This window comes from Crinia signifera, chromosome 7, assembly GCF_055691185.1.
Source record: "Crinia signifera chromosome 7, ASM5569118v1, whole genome shotgun sequence".
In the NCBI taxonomy this organism is placed as follows: Eukaryota; Metazoa; Chordata; class Amphibia; order Anura; family Myobatrachidae; genus Crinia; species Crinia signifera.
In genome coordinates this window covers 130,582,810-130,606,207 of record NC_139223.1, presented here as the reverse complement: position 1 = coordinate 130,606,207, position 23,398 = coordinate 130,582,810, and the positions used below count along the sequence as shown (strand labels likewise).

General features: G+C 40.1%; 2 protein-coding genes across 4 annotated transcripts in view; one reads left to right on the top strand and one right to left on the bottom strand.

Moving 5' to 3' along the window:
• Nucleotides 1-3,692, top strand: part of MAP3K19 (mitogen-activated protein kinase kinase kinase 19) — a 51,841-nt gene extending 48,149 nt beyond the window's left edge. Inside the window, exon 14 of the mRNA XM_083153818.1 lies at nt 3,554-3,692. Within this exon, the coding sequence (XP_083009944.1) occupies nt 3,554-3,620 (67 nt within the window). The 3' untranslated portion in view covers nt 3,621-3,692. The remainder of the gene's footprint in view (nt 1-3,553) is intronic.
• Nucleotides 1-23,398, bottom strand: part of CCNT2 (cyclin T2) — a 47,377-nt gene that overhangs the window by 6,482 nt on the left and 17,497 nt on the right. Inside the window, exons 9-10 of one of the 3 annotated variants that reach the window (XM_083153820.1) lie at nt 22,045-23,185; nt 20,160-21,949 (exon numbers count right to left, since the gene is read on the bottom strand). In XM_083153820.1, coding sequence (XP_083009946.1) covers nt 21,882-21,949; nt 22,045-23,185 — 1,209 coding nt within the window. In that variant the 3' untranslated portion in view covers nt 20,160-21,881. Of the gene's footprint in view, nt 1-20,159; nt 23,186-23,398 lie in introns of those variants that run through there. The other 2 variants (XM_083153821.1, XM_083153819.1) reach the window with 2 other exon arrangements.

Sequence of the window (23,398 nt, the reverse complement as noted above, 5' to 3'; positions counted from 1 at the left end):
TACTTGCTATTCGGGCAGCCTGCTGGTGTGCTGCTCAGACCCAGTGACCTTCTCCTCCTCCCTATTAACAGTACTTCCCTTTCTGTGTACAGGGAGAAGAGGAGCCTGGGAGTCCCTGCAGCCATCCACAGCAATAGGCTTCTCAAAGGGCAGCTGTTTTTGCAAGAGCGGTCCTTCGCGATACTTATCGCATATGCTAATACATGTGTGATTAGTATCGTTGGGCTGTAGGACGGAATGTATTTTGCAATAATACATTCCACCTCTTCGTATCTGCTCAAATAACACATTAAACATATTGAATAGAGTTTGCCCCATAACATAAGTAAACAAAAAATACAAAAAGGAATAAAATGGTTTATCAGTTAATTTCTATAAAACACAGACACACTTATGGAGTTGAAGCGAACACTTCAGGCTGCAATGGTAGGGGCCAGATTAGGATTAAACATATGTTTTACCCATAACAAAGTTTGTATACGTTGGGTCACCCATTATCACCATGGGCCTATTAGCTGGCTTTATAGTGCAGTTCTCTACCCTGATGTTGGCTCATGGCCAATTTTGACTATATGATTTTGGCTAACTGCACTTTAGATTTAGACTATCTTGCTTTCTGACCCTAGGCCAAATACATACTACAGTCTTGCCAGCACAGTCTAATTTACTATTTAAAACACAAGAGTAAAAAATACAAATCAGGCGCAAAAGATTATAATCATAATCTATATGTAAATTGAATAATTAAATCCTGTAGAGGGCTCTATAATTCAACCTGGCATATTTGTGCTGCTCCCAGAGATGACACTGGAAGTAAAAAAAATATGCACACATGGTGCGATTCTGGCTATCGATTTTGGCTATAGTCAAAATCGAATAGAAAGTTAGTCAGACAGTATTCAGCCAAGTTCAAAGCCAATGAATGCCCCCATTTAGTCAGTATCAAATAGAAAATTATGCAATGTAGTAGAACCAAAGAGCGCACATTTAGCAGTAATTATATTTATTACTAAAATGCAATCAATTAAAAATACATTTAATAGCACACAACCTTGAAAAAAGCAGTTTTATACTTTTATATTTAATTTATATTTAATTGTCCAAGCTCATTAGGGACGGATAATATCTCAGTTCTTTCTCCAAAAAGTAGGATAGTATCCACTTCACACTACATTACTATGTGTCCTTTTCAAGGGCAGCCTGCTGCAGACGGAGCACGGAGAGAGTCATCTAAAGCCGGCGCCCATCATCTGTCTTGACGTTCGGCACCGAAGTCCGTGACTGCAGCCGGCGCCTTGGTTAATCAGTGCTGGGATTTGAAACAGGACCCGGTAAGCTTCGGGTCTTCACCTGAGACAGTCACACTGTCCACTCTTGTGGAAATACAGGTACATTCACGCCCATCTGAACTATTCAATCTGCTTAAACAAACCGGCGATAATCTGTCCACTGTCTTACTGACATTATTGAAAAGGACACATACAGTAGTAATGCAGTGGGAAGTGGATACTCTCCTACTTTTTGGAGAAAGAAATTAGATATTATCCGTCCCTAATGAGCTTGGACAATTAAATATAAGGACATTGCCGAGGGGTTTTAACAAAGTATAAAACTGCTTTTTTCAAGGTTGTGTGCTATTAAATGTATTTTTAATTGATTGCATTTTAGTAATAAATAAATATAATTACTGGTATATGTGCGCTCTCTTTGGTTCTACTACATTGCATAATACTGACGAAATGGGGGCATTCATCAGCTTTGAACGTGGCTGAATACTGTCTGACTAACTTTCTATTCGATTTTGACTATAGCCAAAATCGATAGCCAGAATCGCACCATGTGTACACAGCTTTAGTCTGTATGGATGCCTCTGGGCTGGCCCTTTAAGTGAACCTTCCCCATATTTACAGCAAATTAAGTAGTAACATTTGGCTGCACAAAGGGTGAACATTAATGGAACCCACAATAGTTGACTATCAGGCTCATCCATCACAAAATTGGCACAATCTTAGAAATCTTTGATTTTTAGAAAATAAAAAAGGGTGGCACAATTTACATTTTTTTCCCTTCTAAAACACCAGCACAACACAAAGCCTTTTGATAAGTGCACATAATCATAAAAATGAGAACAATTAGATATTGGCCAATTGCTATTACAATATTTCCATAAAGCATTTATCCATTAAACTGACCAAATAGAATAATTCACTACATAATTGTTAATATAACCAAAACCATAATAGTAAAAGCACATAACAGTTGCAGAAGTAAAAAACATAGAAAAAAATATATTTATAAAAAAAAAAAAAAAAAAATTCTGCTAATTTTTTTGCAAGAAATTCTAATTTTAGCAGAAACGCAAATCGGTCAATAATCTATTGATGAAGCGAAATCACATAATTGCCAATTGTACTGTATGTCATCTTGTCTGTTATAGACCAAACTGGGCCTAACAAATATGACCACTTAGACGGCCCAATCTGAATTGGATTAACGATGCCAGTTTAAATTTAAGAAAAAGTAATCCTTATTGAACTACTTAGATATTTAAAGGCTCCAATAAACCGCAATAAGGATCATCTAGTTTTTAAAGAATAACTAACACCAGAACACCTACATAATTTTGGAAGGCAGCAAATTTCAGGTTTCTTTGGGGTATTTTATTTCCACGATGTGCTATAGGGTTAATGTTATTTAGTTCTGGGATTTATATGTGTAGTTCACACACTGGAATGCATAAGAGACTGCAACAAGAACATTTGGACAATGAAAACTATTTTTGGAGGGGGTAGGGATCCAAGTCCATTAGGTTACAATATATGATAATTAAAAATTTAAGCTATAAACAACATCTGCATTCCAAACACTATGTTCGGATCAGACGTTATAACTTCAAAAGTAGGGTCTTTATAAAAGGAGCAAAGCTGTAGCTACCCTTAGGTTAGGTGGCGGGGTGCATTTCTACAGGACTCCAGTAGTAGAGCGCTTTCCAAGCTATACTACTTATGTGACAAGAAAGGCTGAAAAGAAAAACACTTCTGTATTACCCCTTTTATATAGCAGACTAACACACTCCTATACCTTCCTTACTTCCCCCTACTATGACAGATTTGTGCTACTTAAGCCGTGTATACAGGACACTCAGCCCTGGCGATTTCGGCTGAGCCCTGTGTCTATCAAGATGCAGTTAAGCAGTCAGAGAGACAGCTAAACACATCCTGCCAGCCCCGCCAACCACACAGTGTAGCAAGAATATTCTTGCCTGAATTGTCTATTTGGCCAGGCGATATAGACGTTGCGCATCACTATCGACCGTTGTGTATACATCGGGCAATTTAGGCAGTCCTTCTAACCAATTTTGATGATGTTGTCAAAATCGGTTAAATGAATGACGTCATGTGTACACCCCTTTACACTGGTTTGGTCTTCTCAGTGAACATTTAGCTTGTTCTGGGCTATATACAGAAGTTTATCCTAATTTTGTGTAAATCTTGTGATCTCAATACAAAATAAAATGACAAATGTGACTAACCATTTGCTGTATGATTGACAGGGACCAGGAGGATCGGCCATTCGCAGAACAGCTCTTGCAACACTCATTCATTCGGCAGAAACTTTAAACTACCAATGTGCCATCAAGAATATTATACCAATCAGATTACGTGATTCAATAAAGTGAATAATTAAATTAGTTTGTGAATAAAAGTTAATTTCCATTTAGGATACTACTGGTATTTTTTCAACATATGATTTAAAAATATACAAAAACACACATACATATACACACATATATATATATATATATATATATATATATATATATATATATATACATACACACTATATATATATATATATATATATATATATATATATATATATATATATATATATATATATATATATATATATATATATATATATATATATATATATATATATATATATACATATACACACACACACACACACACACACATAATATACATATTATATATACACACATAATATATATACATATACATAAAATATATATACATATACATACATATACATATATACAAACACACATACAGCAGCACATTGTGGCAATCAAGTGGGCTTGTAATACAGCAAATGGAACAACGCTGGCATTTTCAACATCACAGGGCGGGATGCTCTAACATCTGCCGCCCCCCTCCACATCAGTACTAAATCGCATATGCTGTAACACAGGCATGTCCAAACTATGGCCCTCCAGCTGTTGTGAAACTACAAGTCCCATCATGCCACAGTTTTGATATAAGGGAATGCTAAAACTATGGCAAGGCATGCTGGGATGTGTAGTTTCACAACAGCTGGAGTGCCACAGTTTGGACATGCCTGCTGTAACATGTGATTAGTAAAAGCAAAGAACAGCTCTTGCGATGCAGGGCTGTCCCTGGGGTGTCGGACGGGATCCCGACAGGCATTTACCCGATGTCGGGATCCCGACAGGCATTTACCCGACGTCGGGATCCCGACGGCCACCCGCTATTTATTTTCCCTCGTGGGGGTCCACGACCCCCATAGAGGGAGAATAGAATAGGTGGCTCGCTCGTGCCCGCAGCGTGGCGAGCCTGCAAGGGGCTTAGTTGCGCTCACTATGCTGTCTGGGTCCGGCCAGTCGGGCTTATGACTGCCAGGATCCCGACTGTCGGACTCCTTTACCACACCACTGTCCCTGGACTTCCTGGTATGAGACCCGGTAGTCCCTCTGCACAACCACTGAGTGATTGCACCGACTGCGGGGAATGTTGGGAGGGATCCATGACTGATCCCTCACACAGCACTGCAGAGAGAAGCCCATAGGCTTTTACAGGGTATCACCAGCTTAAGTTGGTGATTCTCTCTGCAGCACTGCTCTGATGGGGGGGGGGGGTTTAGAGAAAACAAAAATGCTGTAACTAACGATAACAGGGTTTACATCGCATTTTCGTGTTCGAGCATTCCGCCCAATAACTGTTAGGGGAGTTCCATTTGCCATATTACAGGCCTGCTTGAGTGCCACCATGTGTTACTACATATTTACCTTCAGGTTGTGCATAACTATCTTTGAATTTGGTACTTCTGGAGTGCCGTCCCTGCTGGTGTACATACACACCTCATCAGTCCGGTGTAAAAACTGGGCATGGCCCAGAGACGTAGCAGTCTTGCCAGAGAAATAAAGCCCTGAACACACATTGACAAACCACAGCACTGCGTGAACAATTTAGTGCATAGATACTGAAAGATATTGTTACAGATATCGTTCAGTGTTACATGCAGCCGCTCCTCATGCAGGTCATTGGCTCCATAGACCTGCATATTCAGCTGATGGAATAGAGCATAAGCTCTGTACATACAGAGTGACGAGGGAGCCTGTACTGAGCAATGTGATCAAGCATCGTTGCACACCCGCAATGTGTGCTGAACAATCCGTGCTGTCCAGTGGTCTCTGATGAGAACACACTGGCATGCACAGGGCCGCCGAGAGGTATGCCGGGCCCCAATAAAATTGGGGACATGACCTAATCGTGGGAGGCATGGTCACCTCCCGCAATTAAGCTACGCCCCCAAAATTAATATGAGGAGAGTGAAAAAAAAAAACTAAAGTTGAGGGGGAGTGTCACTATCTCCCCCACCCCTTCAGCAGCAGCAACCACGCCCCCAAAAATAATATGGGAAGAGTGAACAAAACTACTTAAGTCGAGGGGGGAGTCACAATCCCCCCCACCCCATCAGCAGCACAAACCTACAGCATGCGCTGCGCTGACAGCAGGCTCAGCATGAGCTCTCACGCTGTCAGTGAGATGCTCATGCTGAGCCTGCTGTCAGCGCAGCACATGCTGAATGTGTGCGCTGCTGCCCAGGAGGGATGGAGGGGGTTGGACCAGGGCATCCCACCGGACCCTCCAGCAAGCCAGGGCGATTAGTACCCCCTCTCGGCGGCCCTGGGCATGCAGTCAAGATATAGTCAGGCAATAGTGACATGCGGGACAGCGCATCGCTGTGGAAGGGAGGAGGGCCCCAAACCAGTATCTTGCCTAATTCCCCATGAGGTCTAAATCTGCCTCGGTATTGGCCTAAAACACTCAAAACAGTAGACGTCAAGAAAACCTTCAGATGATCTGATGAATGGCAACTCCTAGCATTTATCTGATAGTTTAAGCAGTATAGGGTGAAAGGCTGCTTGAGCCTGCCGTGGATCAATAAGTGCTAGGTTGCATCAACAGATGCTAGTGATGTACAGGTGCAGGGTGTTTTCGTGGCACACAGAAGCTATGAATTCCATAGGCATTGTCTGATCATTGTGTAAACACCACTTTTGCAGGCTCAATATGAATCTCATATTTCATCAATAAACAACAACTAAAGTAAAATGATTGAAACCAGCTGGTCAGCTTGTCTGCTTTGTGATTGTGGCAGTCAAATAGTGGTATAACTAATAATTAAGTCATATATACTGGTAGACACTCAATAAGTTTAGAGATATTACTCAGGTGCTTGAAAGGGAGGGGTAATCTTGGGAAAAAAAAAAAAAAGCACACCGTTTCCTCAGTAAGAACACTATGATATCTATAACCAGATTGAAATCTATGTGACAATAGAAATAATAATAATATTTATTACATATATTTGCAAATCTATGGAAAGCCCCAAGCCAATCAGCAAGGTTTCTTGGAAGTCCTTATAGCTATAAGTAGGTGCCGGGTGTGACACCCCAAAAATCAGCTTAAGCCAGAAAGCCCAGAGCAGCCCACCAGTGAAAAAGACTAGTGTTAAGAAGTCAGAGCTATGTATAGAAAGTGATGAATGGAAATAAAATATTGTGTATAGTATTAATGATATTATTGGTAAGATAGGTAATTCTATGTTAAATAGAATGTAAAAGAGTGTGCCACATTTAGAGCCTTCCAGCCACACCCTAAACCTATCTTAACCCCAATGTGGGTCCTATAATGAACTAGTAAAAAGAAAGACACATAATGGGTACTTAAATATGCCTAAACTTAGAGCTGCCAAGCTAGAGCAACCTCAATGTTGAGATTTCAAATTGTTTTAAATAAAAGTTTTGGTTTCTAGGTCTTAAAAGCACATTAGCATATAAAATACATTTAAAATTTGTTACATAAATTTACTTTTAAACCCGTGAAACACATGAATTTAAAGTCTATACAAACTGACCTTTACCAATTATATAACCCTAAGTAACTGATATTCATGCTTTAAAATAGGTCATAGGGTCAGATGCCATTATAGAACACAATGAACCCCGAATAAACAGTCTCTTGAAGTACAGTAAAGAATAACAATCATACTAAATAAGTACATTTATTTTACATTTCAGGATATATGGTCCTTCTCAATTTCAGAATTTGAAAGAACACAAAACAAGCCAACGAAAACATTTAGCAGCAATTACTTAGGAGTGATTTTGTCCAGAGAACAGCCCAACAGTCAGGATATTGAATGTCCATGACCTCCATAGGAGGTAGCATAGAACCTAGGGCCAGTGCAGCGTGGCAAGCCTGCAAAGGGGATTCTTTGCGCTTGCCCCCCTATTGGAGTGGAGGCAGTCGGGATTCTGAGGTCAGTATACGGACCCTTTTGGTCCAATCTTCCCTGCATCACTGGTTAGGTTAATCAGATTTTGGCTAGTCAGCCTTTTAGTTGAAGGCTTGGTTTGCTGTGGATCATTATCTTGGGACATGATCTCGTTTTATCCAAGCTTCAGTTGGACAGATGGCTTCACATTTTGCAGCAGAATAGGTGGTTATGGAGAGGAGTACATTATGTACTAAAGGATTACAATGTGTCCAATGGCTGCAGAATGATCCAAGACAATCCCTCCATGCAGCTCTTAACTATCGGTACAAGATTCTTGTGGTAATATGCAGTGCTTGTTTTTTTCTATTAAACATGGCACCGTGCATTAAGACCAAACTCCTCCATCTTGTACTCATCTGTTCAGAAAACACTGTTCTACATAAATCTCTTAATACCTAAAAACATTCTGAAGTTTTATTTTGGTCCTTGACTTCTTTAGAATAACTTATGACCCACAAAACTTGGGTTTCTAAGAAAATCACAGGGTTAGCTGCTAGGAGACTGAGGCCTGTAGAACTTTGCCTCAGGAAATATATGATGTACACTACAGTGTGTCTTTAGATCCATATGCTATGGAAAAAAAATCACCATGCATCCTGTTTAATATGTACGGATAACAGCTTGGCCTCTTGACCACCAAATGTAGCATTCTTTAAAATATCTAAGAGTAGCACAGCCTGAAATTGGGTAACATGGCTGGGCCATTTGTTTTTGGACAATTGGCAGTGATTTTTAACATCTTCTATTTATAAATAATCCCTCATTGTAGAGACTAATAGACTTGTTCAGTAAGGGCCATTTCATCCATTCCAGACTGAGGAGTTTCCCCGACATACCAGGCTCTTTTCCTTGGCATGGTATAACCACAAACCTAAATGAACCAGACTGAGCTGCAAATAGGTTCTTCTTGTACAGTTTAAGTTTACTTGGAGAGGATAAGAGACAGCCAAAAAAATACAAAAAACACAAAATATAATTGTGTATTTGGTTTTTACACTTAACTGTATTTGGATGTGCATGGAAATACAAATAACCTCAAATCTTTCTCAAGGACTTTATTAGAGTACAAAATGAACCCTACACCTACCAGAATCCTGCCACTGTGATGCCAAATTGCATATACAATTGTCAGAGTGCAACCAATGTTTTTGTTAACATAGAAAACTGCCATTGTAGTAGTCAAAAAACAATGATCAAAAGTATTACGTATCACTTGTTAGACAACACTGCTGTTGTATTAGCTACCCGGAGAAAATCATGCTATTTGTAAACTAGACCAATCACATACTAAAAATAGGAAAAAAAATAGGAAATCTTTTCTAAATTACACATCCTGGCATTTGCACTGAATTATTTACAACGTACTACCTGGTGTAAAAACAAACACAGTCATGTAACTTTACACAAACCTGACAATGCACTATAGGTGTCACATCACTATTGACCAAACGGGCTCTCTATTTACAGCTACAAGCTGTACATTTTACAAAGAGATTAGATATTTATGCCTCTAACAACCCCCCCCCCAACTATTCAGGAAAAAAATAAAAGTGCTATACACACTATCGATATTTAAATTACCATGCAGTATTCCATTGTGGTTCAAAATAGAGCATTTAAAATCAGCCTACTGGGCAGGTACAACTTTTTAGTTAAGACCGCTATTGATTCACACTCCCACATAAATAGAACTAACCAACGCATTACCACTTACTAGGTGGCATTCTCCAATAAGCAGAATTGGTCTTCCAGCACTGCAGTCGGTCTACAAAAAATGCTGCTCAATATAAAAACTCAATATTGATAATTCTGTAATTCCAAATTAAGAAAAATATGTTTTATTCCTATGGTCAGATGCTGTACAAAATAATTCCGTTTAGATGTGACACCTGAAGTGTTAAAAAATTGAAAAGCCGAAATTGTCCCATGAGAAATCTATAACCCACCCCCTGCTCTAGAGTGTGTAAAATAGGAAATATACATAACTCCTAATGCAAAAGAGTATTTAAACAAAAAAAAAAAAAACATGTAACCGAAAAATGTGGGAGAAAGAAAAATACAGAAAGAAGCAAAGTATTTATATTATACACTTGTGATTGGACACAAAACATACACATCCTGTTGCATGGCATTAAGCACTCCTGGCTGTAAATTCAAGGATAATTCTATTAATCTGCACCTATCAAAATCTGTGCACTTCCTTTCCTGCTTGGGGTATTGCTCTCTGTTGTGGTGTTTCCAGCAGAGTCTGGTCTGTATCTCAATACCGACCAGACTACTACCGTGTTTCCCCGATAATAAGTCTTATTTATTTTTTACCAACAAAAAAGACCATAGGTCTTATTTTCGGGGGAGGGCTTACTTTAATAGACATTCCCCCAGTGCTCCTAAATTAACATGCCCCCAGTGCTCCTTAATAAACTTACTGAATCGCGATAAATCAGGGTAACAGGACACACAGCACAGAACTTTCCAGCACTGCGCCACAGCCGTTCTGCAGCTGCGGGATCTGCGCAACGACATCATGCGCAGCTTGAAATGCATGACTGGTACCGCGAGTACGGCAGAATCGGCTTCAGTAGAAGCCACTGCTGACCGTATCTACACCATGCAGGTGAGGGGAGTTAGGGCTGGTGGACGGGGACATCAGGGGGGATTTCCTGAACGGAAAATTTCAAAATTTGGATAGGTCTTATTTTCGGGGGAGGGCTTATTTTGGAACAGCATCCAAAATCTGGGGGAGGTCTTATTTTTGGGGGAGGTCTTAAAATCGGGGAAACACGGTAGGAAATCCAAAGCAGACAGCAAAACTCCAGGCAGGAAAGAGGAACTGCACAGGTTTTGAAAGTTGCAGGATGCTAGAATGAACACAATTACAGGATATCATCAAACACTTCTGTACCCATATAAAAGAAAAAAAAAACAGATAACAGATCCAATAAGAGTAATTTACATTGGAATGTGCTTGATTAACAATACATAGTCAGTACGAACATGGAAGAAACAATATATGGCTTGTTTACCGCTCTGAAAAAGCGGTCAGAGTTTAATGGCTCACACAAGTGCTCCCGGGCAAAAATGCAGAAATCACTGAATGGAAATTTCTGCACTTCGGCATTGCAGGCTGAATAGGAGCCTTTATCCAAAATACAACATTTCCACTGCATTTCAGCCCAGCCACAAAAGGACTGGAATGCAGTTTAATAAAAGGGTTAAAATTTTTTGGTGGAAAACAGTGCAGGGTCACAAGTGTTAATTAAGTTGTGTAGTAGGTAACACATAGAAATAGGACTGCCTCCTTGGAAACATATTGGCAATTGCTTCAACTGAGTAATTTACAAATAAAAGATAGGGACCACAGGATATCGAATATAGGTTGAACTTGAGGAGATTGGGGGAAACAAAACAAAAAACTCCAGTCTTGACCAGCTGACATGTTAGTGATTCTCTTGTTAACCCAGGTGAGTACTGACAAGGATAGTGCTGGAGATGCTAATGGTCATGCTAATAGAGTTAAAACAGCAGACTGGAATCTTTCAAAATGAGGATGGTGCTTGAAATAATTGTTCTCCCTCTGTTAACTACGGTTACCTGCAAGAGAACACCTGCAGTTATTGCTTTACACAAAAAGGGATTCAAAGGCAAGGATAAATCGCTGCTATTAAGCTTCCACCTCAATCAACCATTTATCTAAAATCAAGAACTTTAAAGGAGAGAGAGGTTCAGTAGTTATGAAGGCGGCCTTGGGGCGCCCAAGAGCAACCAGCAAGCACCAGGGCCATCTCAAAGTTGATTTAGCTGCAGAATCAGGGGACCAACAGTACACAGCTTGCTCAGGAATAGCAGCAGGCAGGTGTGATTGTATCTGAATGAACAGAGGGGCAAAGACTTTTTGACTTTTTGAGTCGAAAAGGGCAGCAAATGCACTTCCCTCCAGGAAAGACATCAAGGACAGACATTCTGCAAACAAGAACAGGGATTGGAATGCTGGGGTAAAATAATTTTCTCTGACGAATACCCTTTCAGTGTTTGGTGCTACAATCAGCCTGTGTCAAGCCTAAACAAAAAAAAAAAAAAAAACCACAAATTGTGACAAACCAATCATTGATCAGGCAAGAATGGGCAGCCATCTGTGGCCCAGAGGTTGATGGGACAGCATGCCAAAGCCAATTGTAGAGGTCTTGAAATAGTGTCAACACTGAAAATAAACTCCTTGCATAAACTTAAACGTAAATTTCAATAAAAGCCTTTGGACACTTAATGTTACCCTCAGTACACCATAGTAACACCTGAAATGTCTAAACACCGAAGCTGCAAATCTTCGGAAAACCAATTCTCAAAACTTTTGCCCATGGCTGTAAACTAAAGGCCTAATAAGATGAAAAAACATATTATGTTGTGCTATTATGGAAACTTAACTTTACGAGTGTACACAGATATATAAATTTACACAAACAGTTTTAAAATACATTTTTAAAGTTGCCCCTCTATTCACACAATGCAAATTGTAATGCTGCTCTATGAAAACAGACCCAGAGGGGTATAGTGCTAACTGGAAAACAAGAAGATTTAGGGCCCAATATAGGCTTAATTGCAAAGCAGATTTTTCCTCAAATGGACAAAAGCCATGTTACTGTACACTGCAGGTGGGACAAATGTAACATCTGCAGAGAGTTAGATTTGGGGTAGGTGTGTTCAAACTGAAATCTAAATTGCAGCGTAACAAAAAAAACAAAAAAAAACAAAAAAAAAAAACAGTAAACAAAATATCACTTAAATTTAACTCCCTGCACATGTTATATTTGTCCCACCCGCAGTGCACATGGTTTTGTCAGTTTCAGGAAAAATAATGTGCTTTGTTATCAAGTCGAATTAGGACCTTAGATTGTGGAAGGGTGATGAAGCTTGCTGAATTTTGTATTCTCCCAAATCAGATGCAGTGCATTTATTTGGAACAATCTTTCTCGCAGTCACATAGCGCTGATAGACTGTTTTAAGTTGGGGCATGTACTTTTGCGTTCTACATCTGTAGTTAACCTAAAGCTAGAAAGAGGAGCGCAGAATATGCCCGGCTAATCTGTGTGCTCCATAGCTGCACATTTACTTGGTCGTCTATATTTGAATCCACCCCCAAAGCACATTTTGCATTATGAGGTTAAAAACACCCTTCTTTCACAGTGGACTTTCTAATCCAAAATGATACAAGACGCACCTTTTACAAACTGCAACATATTAGGCCATTATTCCTGACAATGTTGCACATAATGAGAATGTACACTGCTCAAAGTCAATCACACTTCTGTGAAATCAATCTGTCCACTTAGGAAGCAACACTGATTGACAATCAATTTTGCATGCTTGTGCAAATGGAATAAACAACAGGTTGAAATTATAGGCAATTAGCAAGACACCCCCAATTAAGGAGTTGTTCTGCAGGTGGTGACCACTTCTCAGCTCCTATGCTTTCTGGCTGATGTTTTGGTCACTTTTGAAAGTTGGCGGTGCTTTCACTCTAGGGGTAGCATGAGATGGAGTCTACAACACACACAAGTGGCTTAGGTAGTGCAGCTCATCCAGGACGGCACATCATTGCGAGCTGTGGCAAGGTGGTTTGCTGTGTATGTCAGCGTAGTGTCCAGAGCATGGAGGCGCTACCAGGAGACAGGCCAGTACATCAGGATATGTGGAGGAGGCCGTAGGAGGGCAACAATCCAGCAGCAGGCCCACTACCTCCGCCTTTGTGCAAGGAGGAGCACTGCCAGAGCCCTGCAAAATGACCTCCAGCAGGCCACAAATGTGCATGTGTCTACTCAAACGGTCAGAAACAGACTCCATGAGGGTGGTATGAGGGCCCGACGTCCACAGGTGGGGGCTGTGCTTACAGCCCAACACCGTGCAGGGCGTTTGGCATTTGCCAGAGAACACAAGATTGGCAAATTTGCCACTGGCGCCCTGTGCTCTTCACAGATGAAAGCAGGTTCACACTGAGCACATGACAGAGTCTGGAGATGCCAAGGAGAACGTTCTGCTGCCTGCAACATCCTCCAGCATGACCAATTTGGCAGTGTGTCTGTAATGGTGTGGGGTGGCATTTCTTTGGGGGGCCGCACAGCCATGTGCTTGCCAGAGGTATCCTGACTGCCATTAGGTACGGAGAGGAGATCCTCAGATCCCTTGTGAGACCATATGCTGATGTGGTTAGCCCATGGATCCTCCTAATGCAAGACAATGCTAGACCTCATGTGGCTGGAGTGTGTCAGCAGTTCCTGCAAGACAAAAGGCATTGATGCTACGGACTGGCCCACCCGTTCCCCAGACCTGAATCCAATTGAGCACATCTGGGACATCATGTCTCGCTCCATCCACGCATGCAACAAAGACCAGGAGTTGGCTGTTGCTTCAGTCCAGGTCTGGGAGAAGATGCCTCAGGAGACCATCCACCACCTCATCAGGAGCATGCCCAGGCTTTGTAGGGAGGTGATACAGGCACGTGGAGGCCACACACTACTGAGCCTAATTTTGACTTGTTTTAAAAGGACATTAAATCAAAGTTTGATCAGCCTGTAGTGTGTTTTTCCACTCTAATTTTGAGGGGGGCTCCAAATCCAGACCTCCATGGGTTAATAAATTAGATTTCCATTGATAATTTGTGTGATTTTGTTGTCAGCACATTCAACTATGTAAAAAAAACCAAAGTATGTAATATGAATATTTAATTCATTCAGATGTAGGATGTGTTGTTAGTGTTCCCATTATTTTTTTGAGCAGTGTATTGGGAAAACCATTCATCATAACCAGACTTTCAGCAGCTCAAACAATGGAGGTATTAAACATATTAAGCAGTAACTATACTAGGAGTGGGGAACGTCCGGCCCGCGGGCTGTAAATGGCTCCCTTAGTCAGTTTGCCTGGCCCGCCCAGAATAATCAGCAGGCATCCCGATTGGCTCACTGCAGACATGTGACTTGGATGCAGTGCGGAGCAGCAGAGCAGGAGTGTCCCGGATTCAGACCCACTGCCACCACCGAGGGACAGCGCCCGCCAGAGACGGACATTGCACCAGGACAACATACTCCCAGCCTGGCCAGACACCACAAAGACGCTGGTGTGCCGGCCTGGAGGAACAGGTGGGCGGCAATGTATAATTAAGTAGCCCACCCCCTGTGGTTTTAGACAAGTTATGTAGTGAGTGAGCTAATCGCAAAGAGGCTGAAGCCTCATGAAGAGGAAGATTTTGTTAAAGGGTGCATGGTGGCTGCTGCACAATTGTTAGCACCAGAAAAAGTAAAGTTGTTTCATACTGTTGGCTTGTCTCTGAGAACAGTCTCCAATCAGATTACTGATTTAGCATAAGATATTGAAAAAACACTGAAACATTCTGCAGATGTTCATTGGATCACTGCAGAGTTTGACACACAAGAGTAATAGTGTGTACACACGGTACTATTTGCCTTCCGATGTTGACTATATAGTCAACATCGGATTGGAATCGGATGCAGATCCCAAGGGTTTTAACCCTTACGATCCCAATCAGAGTTCACGTATCGCAAGGCAGAAAGTCTTGTTTGCCTTGACTATATAGTGCAGATCTGCATTATATAGTCAGCCTTGTATGCAAATCGGATGTGCCTTGCGATCTGATTCCGATCCGATCGTGGATAGTATCTTAAGGCACATCTGACCGTGTGTACACACCTTAACTGCTGTCACTGGAAGCCATGCATGGCCCTACAAGAAGTGAGGACTTATTTGAGACTTGTTATATCAATGAAAAAACTTCAGCTAACATTTGATGAGTTAAGTGGCCTTAATACAGATGGAGCTTCAAGCCATGGTTGGCTCACAAAAAGGGGTAATTGCATTTGTCAAGAAAGAACTGAATAGTCTGTCTTGATCCAAGTAATTTAATTATATGCCACTGCATCATACACCGAGAAAGTCTATGCGCATAGTCGCTGCAGCTCAACGGTGTGATGTCAACAATAGTCTCATGTATAAATTTTGTCAAAAACAGAGGGCTTAACAGCCGCCAGTTTAAAAGAGTTACTGAATGATCTTAACTCAGTACAGTGATCTTGTTTATCACAGAAGTGCGGTGGCTGTCACGGGAACATGCTTATGAGGTTTTACAAGCAGCGGGATGAAGTCAAGCAGTTCATGGAGGAGATGAAGGGAAAACCTGTCAGGGAACTTGATGATAGCAAATGGCTGTGTGATCTAGAGTTCATGGTAACATTACCAAATACCTTTCTGAGCTAAGCATCAAGCTGCAGGGTCCCAACCAGCTTCACAGCTCCCTGCTTTCAAACACGAAACAATTTGAAGCTAAATTAAGGCTGTGGAAAGTCCAACTCAAAAAGGAATAACACAGGGCATTTCCCAACTCTAGAAGGACAAAAGCCTTGTTCGACACTTGAATATGCTGGAGAATGTGAAAATTTGAGGCATCGAACGAAAGATTCAAGGATGTGAAAAGTAAACAAATGGAATTGAACAGCTTTGCTACACCGTTCAATGTGGAACCAGCTGATGTGCCTCATAACATACAACACAAAATAATTCAGCTACAAAGCGATGAGCTGAAAGCTAGGTACAACAATGTCCCACTGCTTGAGTTCTATAATCATTACATAAGCAATGATGAATTTCCCACTTTGAGGAGACATGCATTGAAATATGCATATCTGTTTGGAACAACACTGCTGTGAGCAGTTTTCTAAACTTACTATTGTAAAGAGTCGATTGTGTTCCAGACCGACCGATGCAAACCTGGAAAATCATTTGCAGTTCGCAACAACATCAGTATCAGCTAACATCAAAAGCTTGACCAAAGAGAAGCAGCTCCAACCATCACATTAGGGGTGAGTGAATTACATTGTTTTACTAAATATAGCAGGGTCATTTTTAAGTTGATCATTTTTGTATGGCGCCCCCAAAGGATTTTATAAATATCCAAATGGCCCTTGGTAGAAAAAAAAAAAAAAAAAGGTTCCACACCCCTGATCTAGATTGCATTTTTTAACTTATGTAGCATAAATATACAAATATGTAATTTCACAAGTGATTTTGAAAAATATATTTTTTTTATTACAAAAATCACAATCTGAAAGTGTAATTACAATGTTAAATGAAAAAAAAAAAAAAAAAAAGACTGGATGTTAGACAATGGCAAATCTCCCAAATACATATACTTAACAGAAAGATGTATTTTTAGCTGACTCAAATTATGTTACATGGCACAGCAAGAGACATACCTCAAAAAATCTTTTCTTTTACCACAGTGATCCGAGAACTGAAAGTGTAACCTGAAACATCACATTTTGAAAACCATTTTAAAAGATGAACATATTGCCTGCCCCAGTTTTTGGTCTGGTTATTCCACCGCAGTATAGCCACTAACAAGTCTTGTCAAGAGACAGAGGAAAAATGTGGGGAAGATATACTAAGACTTGAATTGTGATAAAGTGGAGATAAATAACGTAAATGCTAATCAGCTCCTAACTGCCATGTTACAGGCGAATGACAGAAGCGGATTGGTTGGTACTTTAACCTCTTTTTCACTTTATATTTTTTCAAGGCTTAGAACATCTGAACATGTGAGATTAAGGTTCTTAACTTTTCGATTTAGCTTAATATATATGAAGAGTAACAAAATGTTTTTAAAATAACCCCCCCCCCCCAAAAAAAACACAAAAACAAAAAATAAAACTGAGCAGAGTACCCAAAAACCAGCAGATGGCAGAGATTTATAGGGGCCTCCTGATGTGGCCAGCAGAAAGTAGTCTTTTTTTTTTTATAAGATACCTTTTTCTTTGCGGGTCACTAGGCTAGGTCCTTCTATATATACACACACTGTTCCTCCACTAGGATGTCTGCTGTAAAATGCGCAGAATCCATTATGAATAAAATATCTGGACTTTAAAGGGTGAGCAGTAACTGCATTTGAATATTATAGCCGTATTCAATCCCGGACTAAATTTTTGTCCATTTAGTTCAGTACATTTTCACCCATGCCCAAAAAAGGGCAAGAAAGACTGCGAATTCGCCAAAAACCAGCAAATTCACTGCACTGGTATTAAAATAGGTGAATCAAATTTGCCTCCAAAAAAACGGGTGAAAACGGTTGTTTTTACGCCTGGTGAAAATTTCGGCCGGAATTGAATACAGGCCTAAGTCTTCAGGATAATTAAATGTTTTACATTTTAAGAATTCTTTAAAATAAATAAAAATTATAACAAAACAGTCTGCTTCATTTCAGCTGCACCATGGCTCACATGCCCCTTCTCAGACTTACTCCTGTTTCCTTTAGCAGTGTGGCATTGTGTGTAACAATCCCATTAATGGTGCCACCATCGATACACTAATTTGTAAACAACTTCTTTCATGTACTAATAGCAGTGTTTATGGAGTTGGACATCAAACATAAGTGGTGCTATGTTATGCCAGAAAACAGTAGTGTGTACAGTAGTGTGTACAGTAAAAGCAAAGGTCACTACCAGTTATGTTAAGCTGCAGACCGTAACATTCCTAGTTATGCTAAGCGGCTGACAAAACACTGAATACCAAATTTCAGTCTACATGTTTAAAGGATTACTGCCATCAAATAAGTTATTTCAATATGTACAAATTCCCTTTTAGCTATACTTCAAGGTAGAATTCACTTAATTCTGAGATAAATATATAAAGTTATATAGAGATAATTTCTACGGCTGCATAAACAGGCACTTGCCTGATCATTGTGTGTCCAACATATTCAACAACTAAACACACAATTCACACTTTAAATCAACTATCCACTGCAGACACAGACAGACACTCAGGCAGAACAAATATTTAACCTCTCAGCCCACGGGACCCAATATACCTCTAAATGCCTACTGTATGAACGAAGTTTCCCAGTGGATTGGTAAACCATTGTATCCAGAATATTGCTTTAGTTGACAATTTGGCTGCCACCACTTAAACTTTATAGTCCAATTTGTTCAAAATATTGTATTTTCCCATGTTTATCTAGAAGTCCCCTAAACAAAACTTTACATTTATACACTTCATCTACAGCACATGACAGACATATACTGTTACAACTTACCAAAATCTAAAGGATTCAATTAACAAAACAAAATTATGGTAATCTGAGTCACATCTGGTATGAATCCAGACATACCAAAGTGCTGAAAGTGGAGAGAGAAATACAGAGGACCAATATAATGCAACACTTCAGAATCTGGTTTTCTTGTCTATAGGCAATAAAACCTGGATTGGGACAACTGGTCCAAGCATTAGTATACACCAAAATAAAGCAATAAGAGTGTGGAAAACAATCTTTTGGCAGCAAGTATGTATATCGCTGTATAGAACAAGCATCTCTGACTCAACACAATGCCCGTAAACAAGTACCAAAAATGCTCCCCTCCCTCCATTGGCTGTATTTGTCAGGTCATCCCAAGATATGTATTTTTATAAAGCACAGCTAAACAAATATTAAAATGTTAAAGCAAAGCATACACACATAAGGCGTACCACAGAATACATATAAAACAACGCAGATAATTGTTTATCGCGCAATGTTGCATTTTAATTTATTGTCATTCTGGCTTAACAATATCAAGAATACACTTATACACTGTAAGGCTAGAGTAGTCATTGGTTTATAGCAAGGATGCCAAGGGTAAAGGAGATGGTTTGCATACTGGCTAGAACCATCGGGAACATTGCAAGACAATGGCTTGTCTACCTTCTTCTAGGCAACCCATCTATTACACTGCTACAAACAATGAAATGAATTTCCAGGTATACAGCATTAATATGGAGAATGAGAATGTCCAAGTATACAGTGTTACAGTCCGGATATTTTGTATTCTACAAAGAAATAGGGAAATTAACCCTGTTCCCCCAAAAGTACCCTCACTCTGAGGCAGCCACTATGTGCACTGATCCAATGTTCAGAAGAAATTACCAGAATCTAAACCACTGAGGGACGAGACATTAGGGTGAATTCAATGATTTTTGCGAGCTGTGACAGCGAGGAGTGCTGACTGTTCGCTGTCATAGCTCGACAGGTCAGTATTCAACGCCATTTCCACCCTGCTAGGTTTTTGTAGCGAAGGAGAAACTGCGTGTGCGGCCGCTAAAACAACGAGGTTCATGGCTTAATGCAGCGGGCTCCCTGCATTAGCTGCGAGCCTCGCTGTTAGGGGGAATCCTCGCGGTCCTATGACAGAACGGATTCCCCGAAACGTAGAACAGGGTCAGCGGCTGTCCCGAGGGTTAAACAGCGAGGATCAATTGTTTTCGGCGATCCCCACAGTTTAACCCCCTTGCCGGCAGCATTGAATACGGCCCATTGTGTGCCTCAGTAATATACCTAGCTTTTAAAAGAGCTCTGACTGGTAGTGTCATGAACATTGGTTTAGTCCACCAAATGGTTGTCCACGCTTTGGGTTAGTAACCTATAAATTGCCTAGCACCATAGCTAAAACATTGAACAGAGCACAGTTTCCAGTTCTTCAAAGTGACTTACAATAGTGCATACAGTACTTTAAAATACAAAGTAATGAATAAAAATATACCTTTTATTTCGTGGTCTGTCAGCATTGAGTACATAAACAGTATGTATGAGTGGACTTGTTACTGTGAATATGTTTAAGTTTCAGGATGCAATAGAAGATATTAATATAAAATTCTACAGTTGTGTTTAAACAGAAAGACCGCACATACTCTGTACAAGCAATATCATGAGACTGACAACAGATCAATGGAGAGGTTGTTCATATTTTTAACAAGCAAAATATGCATCCTCTGATTTCAAAACCTAATCTCACAAGTACAATGTAAATCAGTGATCACTATTTTCCTGTTGGGGAAAAAAAAAAAAAAGGTAAAAATACAACATTGGGTGACGATATTAACTCTTCGTGTGAAGACTGCATTTATTCGTAAAGAAGAAAATAGGCATTATGACATGTACATTCTGACACTAATAGAAATCGTGATCCAGTAAGCTTTTAAAATAAACTGTTGGTGGTTTTAAAACAAATGAAACTAACTTAATAGTTCACTACGTTTTTGTTTTCAGTTTTTTTTTTTTTATTACAAATTTGAATGTTTTAAGTTATATGAATCTACAATTAACCATTATTAAGTAGCAATTCTGTCTATATTACTGCATCAAGCCAATGAACACTTAAATGCACTTCACAGCAAAAGATTATGTAAACTTTGAGGGTTTTATTCACTTTTCCTTCGCACCCAAGGAGCATGTGGAAGCCAATCACTGTGTGAATACCAGGCAAAGGCTCCCTCCTGTTCCCGCACTAATGACGGTTAGAAAACGTCTGCGCAACCGTCTACTATACAATGTCCTCTGTAGTGGTTTTCAGTTGATCCCATTAAGGCCTACAGTTTAACCGTTCTATTGCCACAAAGGCCAGCAAGCAATGTGCAGGTCACTGTAGCACAGAAAGGATTTTAGGATACTAGACAAAGCCATCCGTGTTTTGTTTAGTATTTGATGGCCTTTGACAAGATAAAATAAAGTTAATCTGTATATTGTTATTCTTACAAGCAGCTCCAAACCTGAGTATTGTAAGGTTATATCTAAACATACAAAAATGTATGTACATTTTCTTCTCCACCTTCTTGTAAACAGTTGTCAGTATTATCTGTTTTCATCCCTTTACCTATGAGACATGCATATCATACATACAATTTAAATATATAGATATAAAACAAAAACTAATAAAAAAAATAAAATAAAACTCATCCAAAAAGAAAAAAACCTAAGCATTAAACTGCTGGCTGCACCGCTCCCAGGGCGGAATAAACAAGGCTTGAAGCAATCTATAGGCTTAGAAGCAACCATCCATTCTTATGTTCATAGAATTGAAGAAATACTGAGACTTTTGCACCTTCCATGCGATTACAGTATTTATAACACTATTATATGTGGAGATACACATTTCACTAGACCTCTTTTTTTCTTTTCTTTTTTTAGAGCGAGGGATAAAAGCAGCACTTATAAATGTATTGAATCTGGCAACGGGCGTTACCATGGTTAGATAAGGAAGTTTTTCCATACTAACTTTGTTTTAAATAAAAAAAAATATATATAATTATGTACATTTTTATTACATATTAAAAAAGGAAAAAAAAAATTTTTTTTAAAAGCGCTAAATCACATGTTCATTCCTTGGGCACTTAACAGCGAGTCAAGCATGTCGAATGTATCTTTGTAGTCCATATGCTGGCTGTTTGCACCGTACTCGTGACCGGCATCAGGGCCGTTGCTCTCCACTGGCTTCTTGTCCAGTTTCACGAGGGTGCTGAGATGCCCGTAGCCCACCTGGTATGTGACAGGGGGAGGGAGTAAGGGATGGTTAAGAACAGTGTTGTGAGAGGATATATACTGCTTAACAGAGGAAGAACTAGTAGAACTACCTGAAGTTTTGGAACTTTTGCTCATTTTGGAGTGGTGGTTGTAAGAGGCGTCATTGGAATGTGGCCTCTTTCTTGAAGAGCTGGAGCTCGAGGTACCACCATCATTGGGCACACCAACAGGACTCCGTAAAACAGTTGCTGCCATTCCGTCCATACAAAGTTTATTGCTGCTGTTGTTGTTGCTTGCACTGCTGTAGTGTGGAGGGCAATGCTTGTGGCTGCTACTGTGGTGTCGACTGGAAGAATGCTCTTTGTGCTTGTCTTTGTGTTCTTTGCTCATGTGCGGACTTGAGTGCTTGCTCTTCCCGCTGCCTTCGTCAGACGAGCTGTGTCGATCGGCGGAAGATACTTTTATTTTCAATCTCAAGTCATCTTTGCTGGATCCTCTATCTGTAGGGGGGATAGGGATCCGCAGTTTCAGTGAACCACTCTTATCTTTCTTTTCAGAAGAATGTTTTTCAGTCTTTTCGGCATTAGAAAGTGGAATTTTCATTTTGATAGGGGAGGCAATAGAACTGTTGCCCGAGACTTGGCCATGTTTTTTGTGTGGATGCTGATCCATGAGAAGGGGTGGAATTTGATCTCGAACATCCATTTCAACAGTTTCAAGCTTTCGCTTCTCCCTATACTTGTCCAAAGACATTTTGTGAGATACTGCCATCGAAGGAATATACATCTGTCCATGGTGTTTGTTGCTTAATGATTTATGAGCATGCTCAAGTTTAAGCGAATGGTCAGTAGCCTTCTCAGGTCGATGGTGTAAGTTAGTGTGTATAGAAACAGCAGATAAATTATATTGAGCAGCTGACAGGGAACTATCCTGCTTCTGGCTGTACCCCTGGTCAGTCCGAGGTTGCTCATTAAGTTGAGGCCATTCATGATGGGAGGGCATTGTATATGATGAACCAGGTATTGCCAATAATGCCAGTTCCTCAGTGTTATGGGGTGCCTGGATGGGCATGCTTCCTGAGTTCACGTTTGGTGGTGCAGGAAATGCAGACGTTGATGCCTTGGGAAAACTAGCACTTGCAGCAATACCAGCTACTGGGTCCACCAAAATAGAATTCTGCACTAGAGAAGAACCAAGGAGGGAGTTGTCAAGCTGTCCATCAGCCTTGGGTTTCCTTGCAGCCTGAATAGCCTTAATAAAAAAAAGGAGACAAAAACAATTTTTTTTAAATGTAAATGGCTTAACAGATTCAAAACCCTCAAATGTAAATACTTTCCATTCTGCATGACCAAAATCTAATTTAAAAAAGGTAACACAGTAACTATACAAATTTAAAAAAAAAAGTCAGTTTTCATGGAAGAGAAAAAAAATTATATCCACAAATATGTGGATATTGGACGTGGA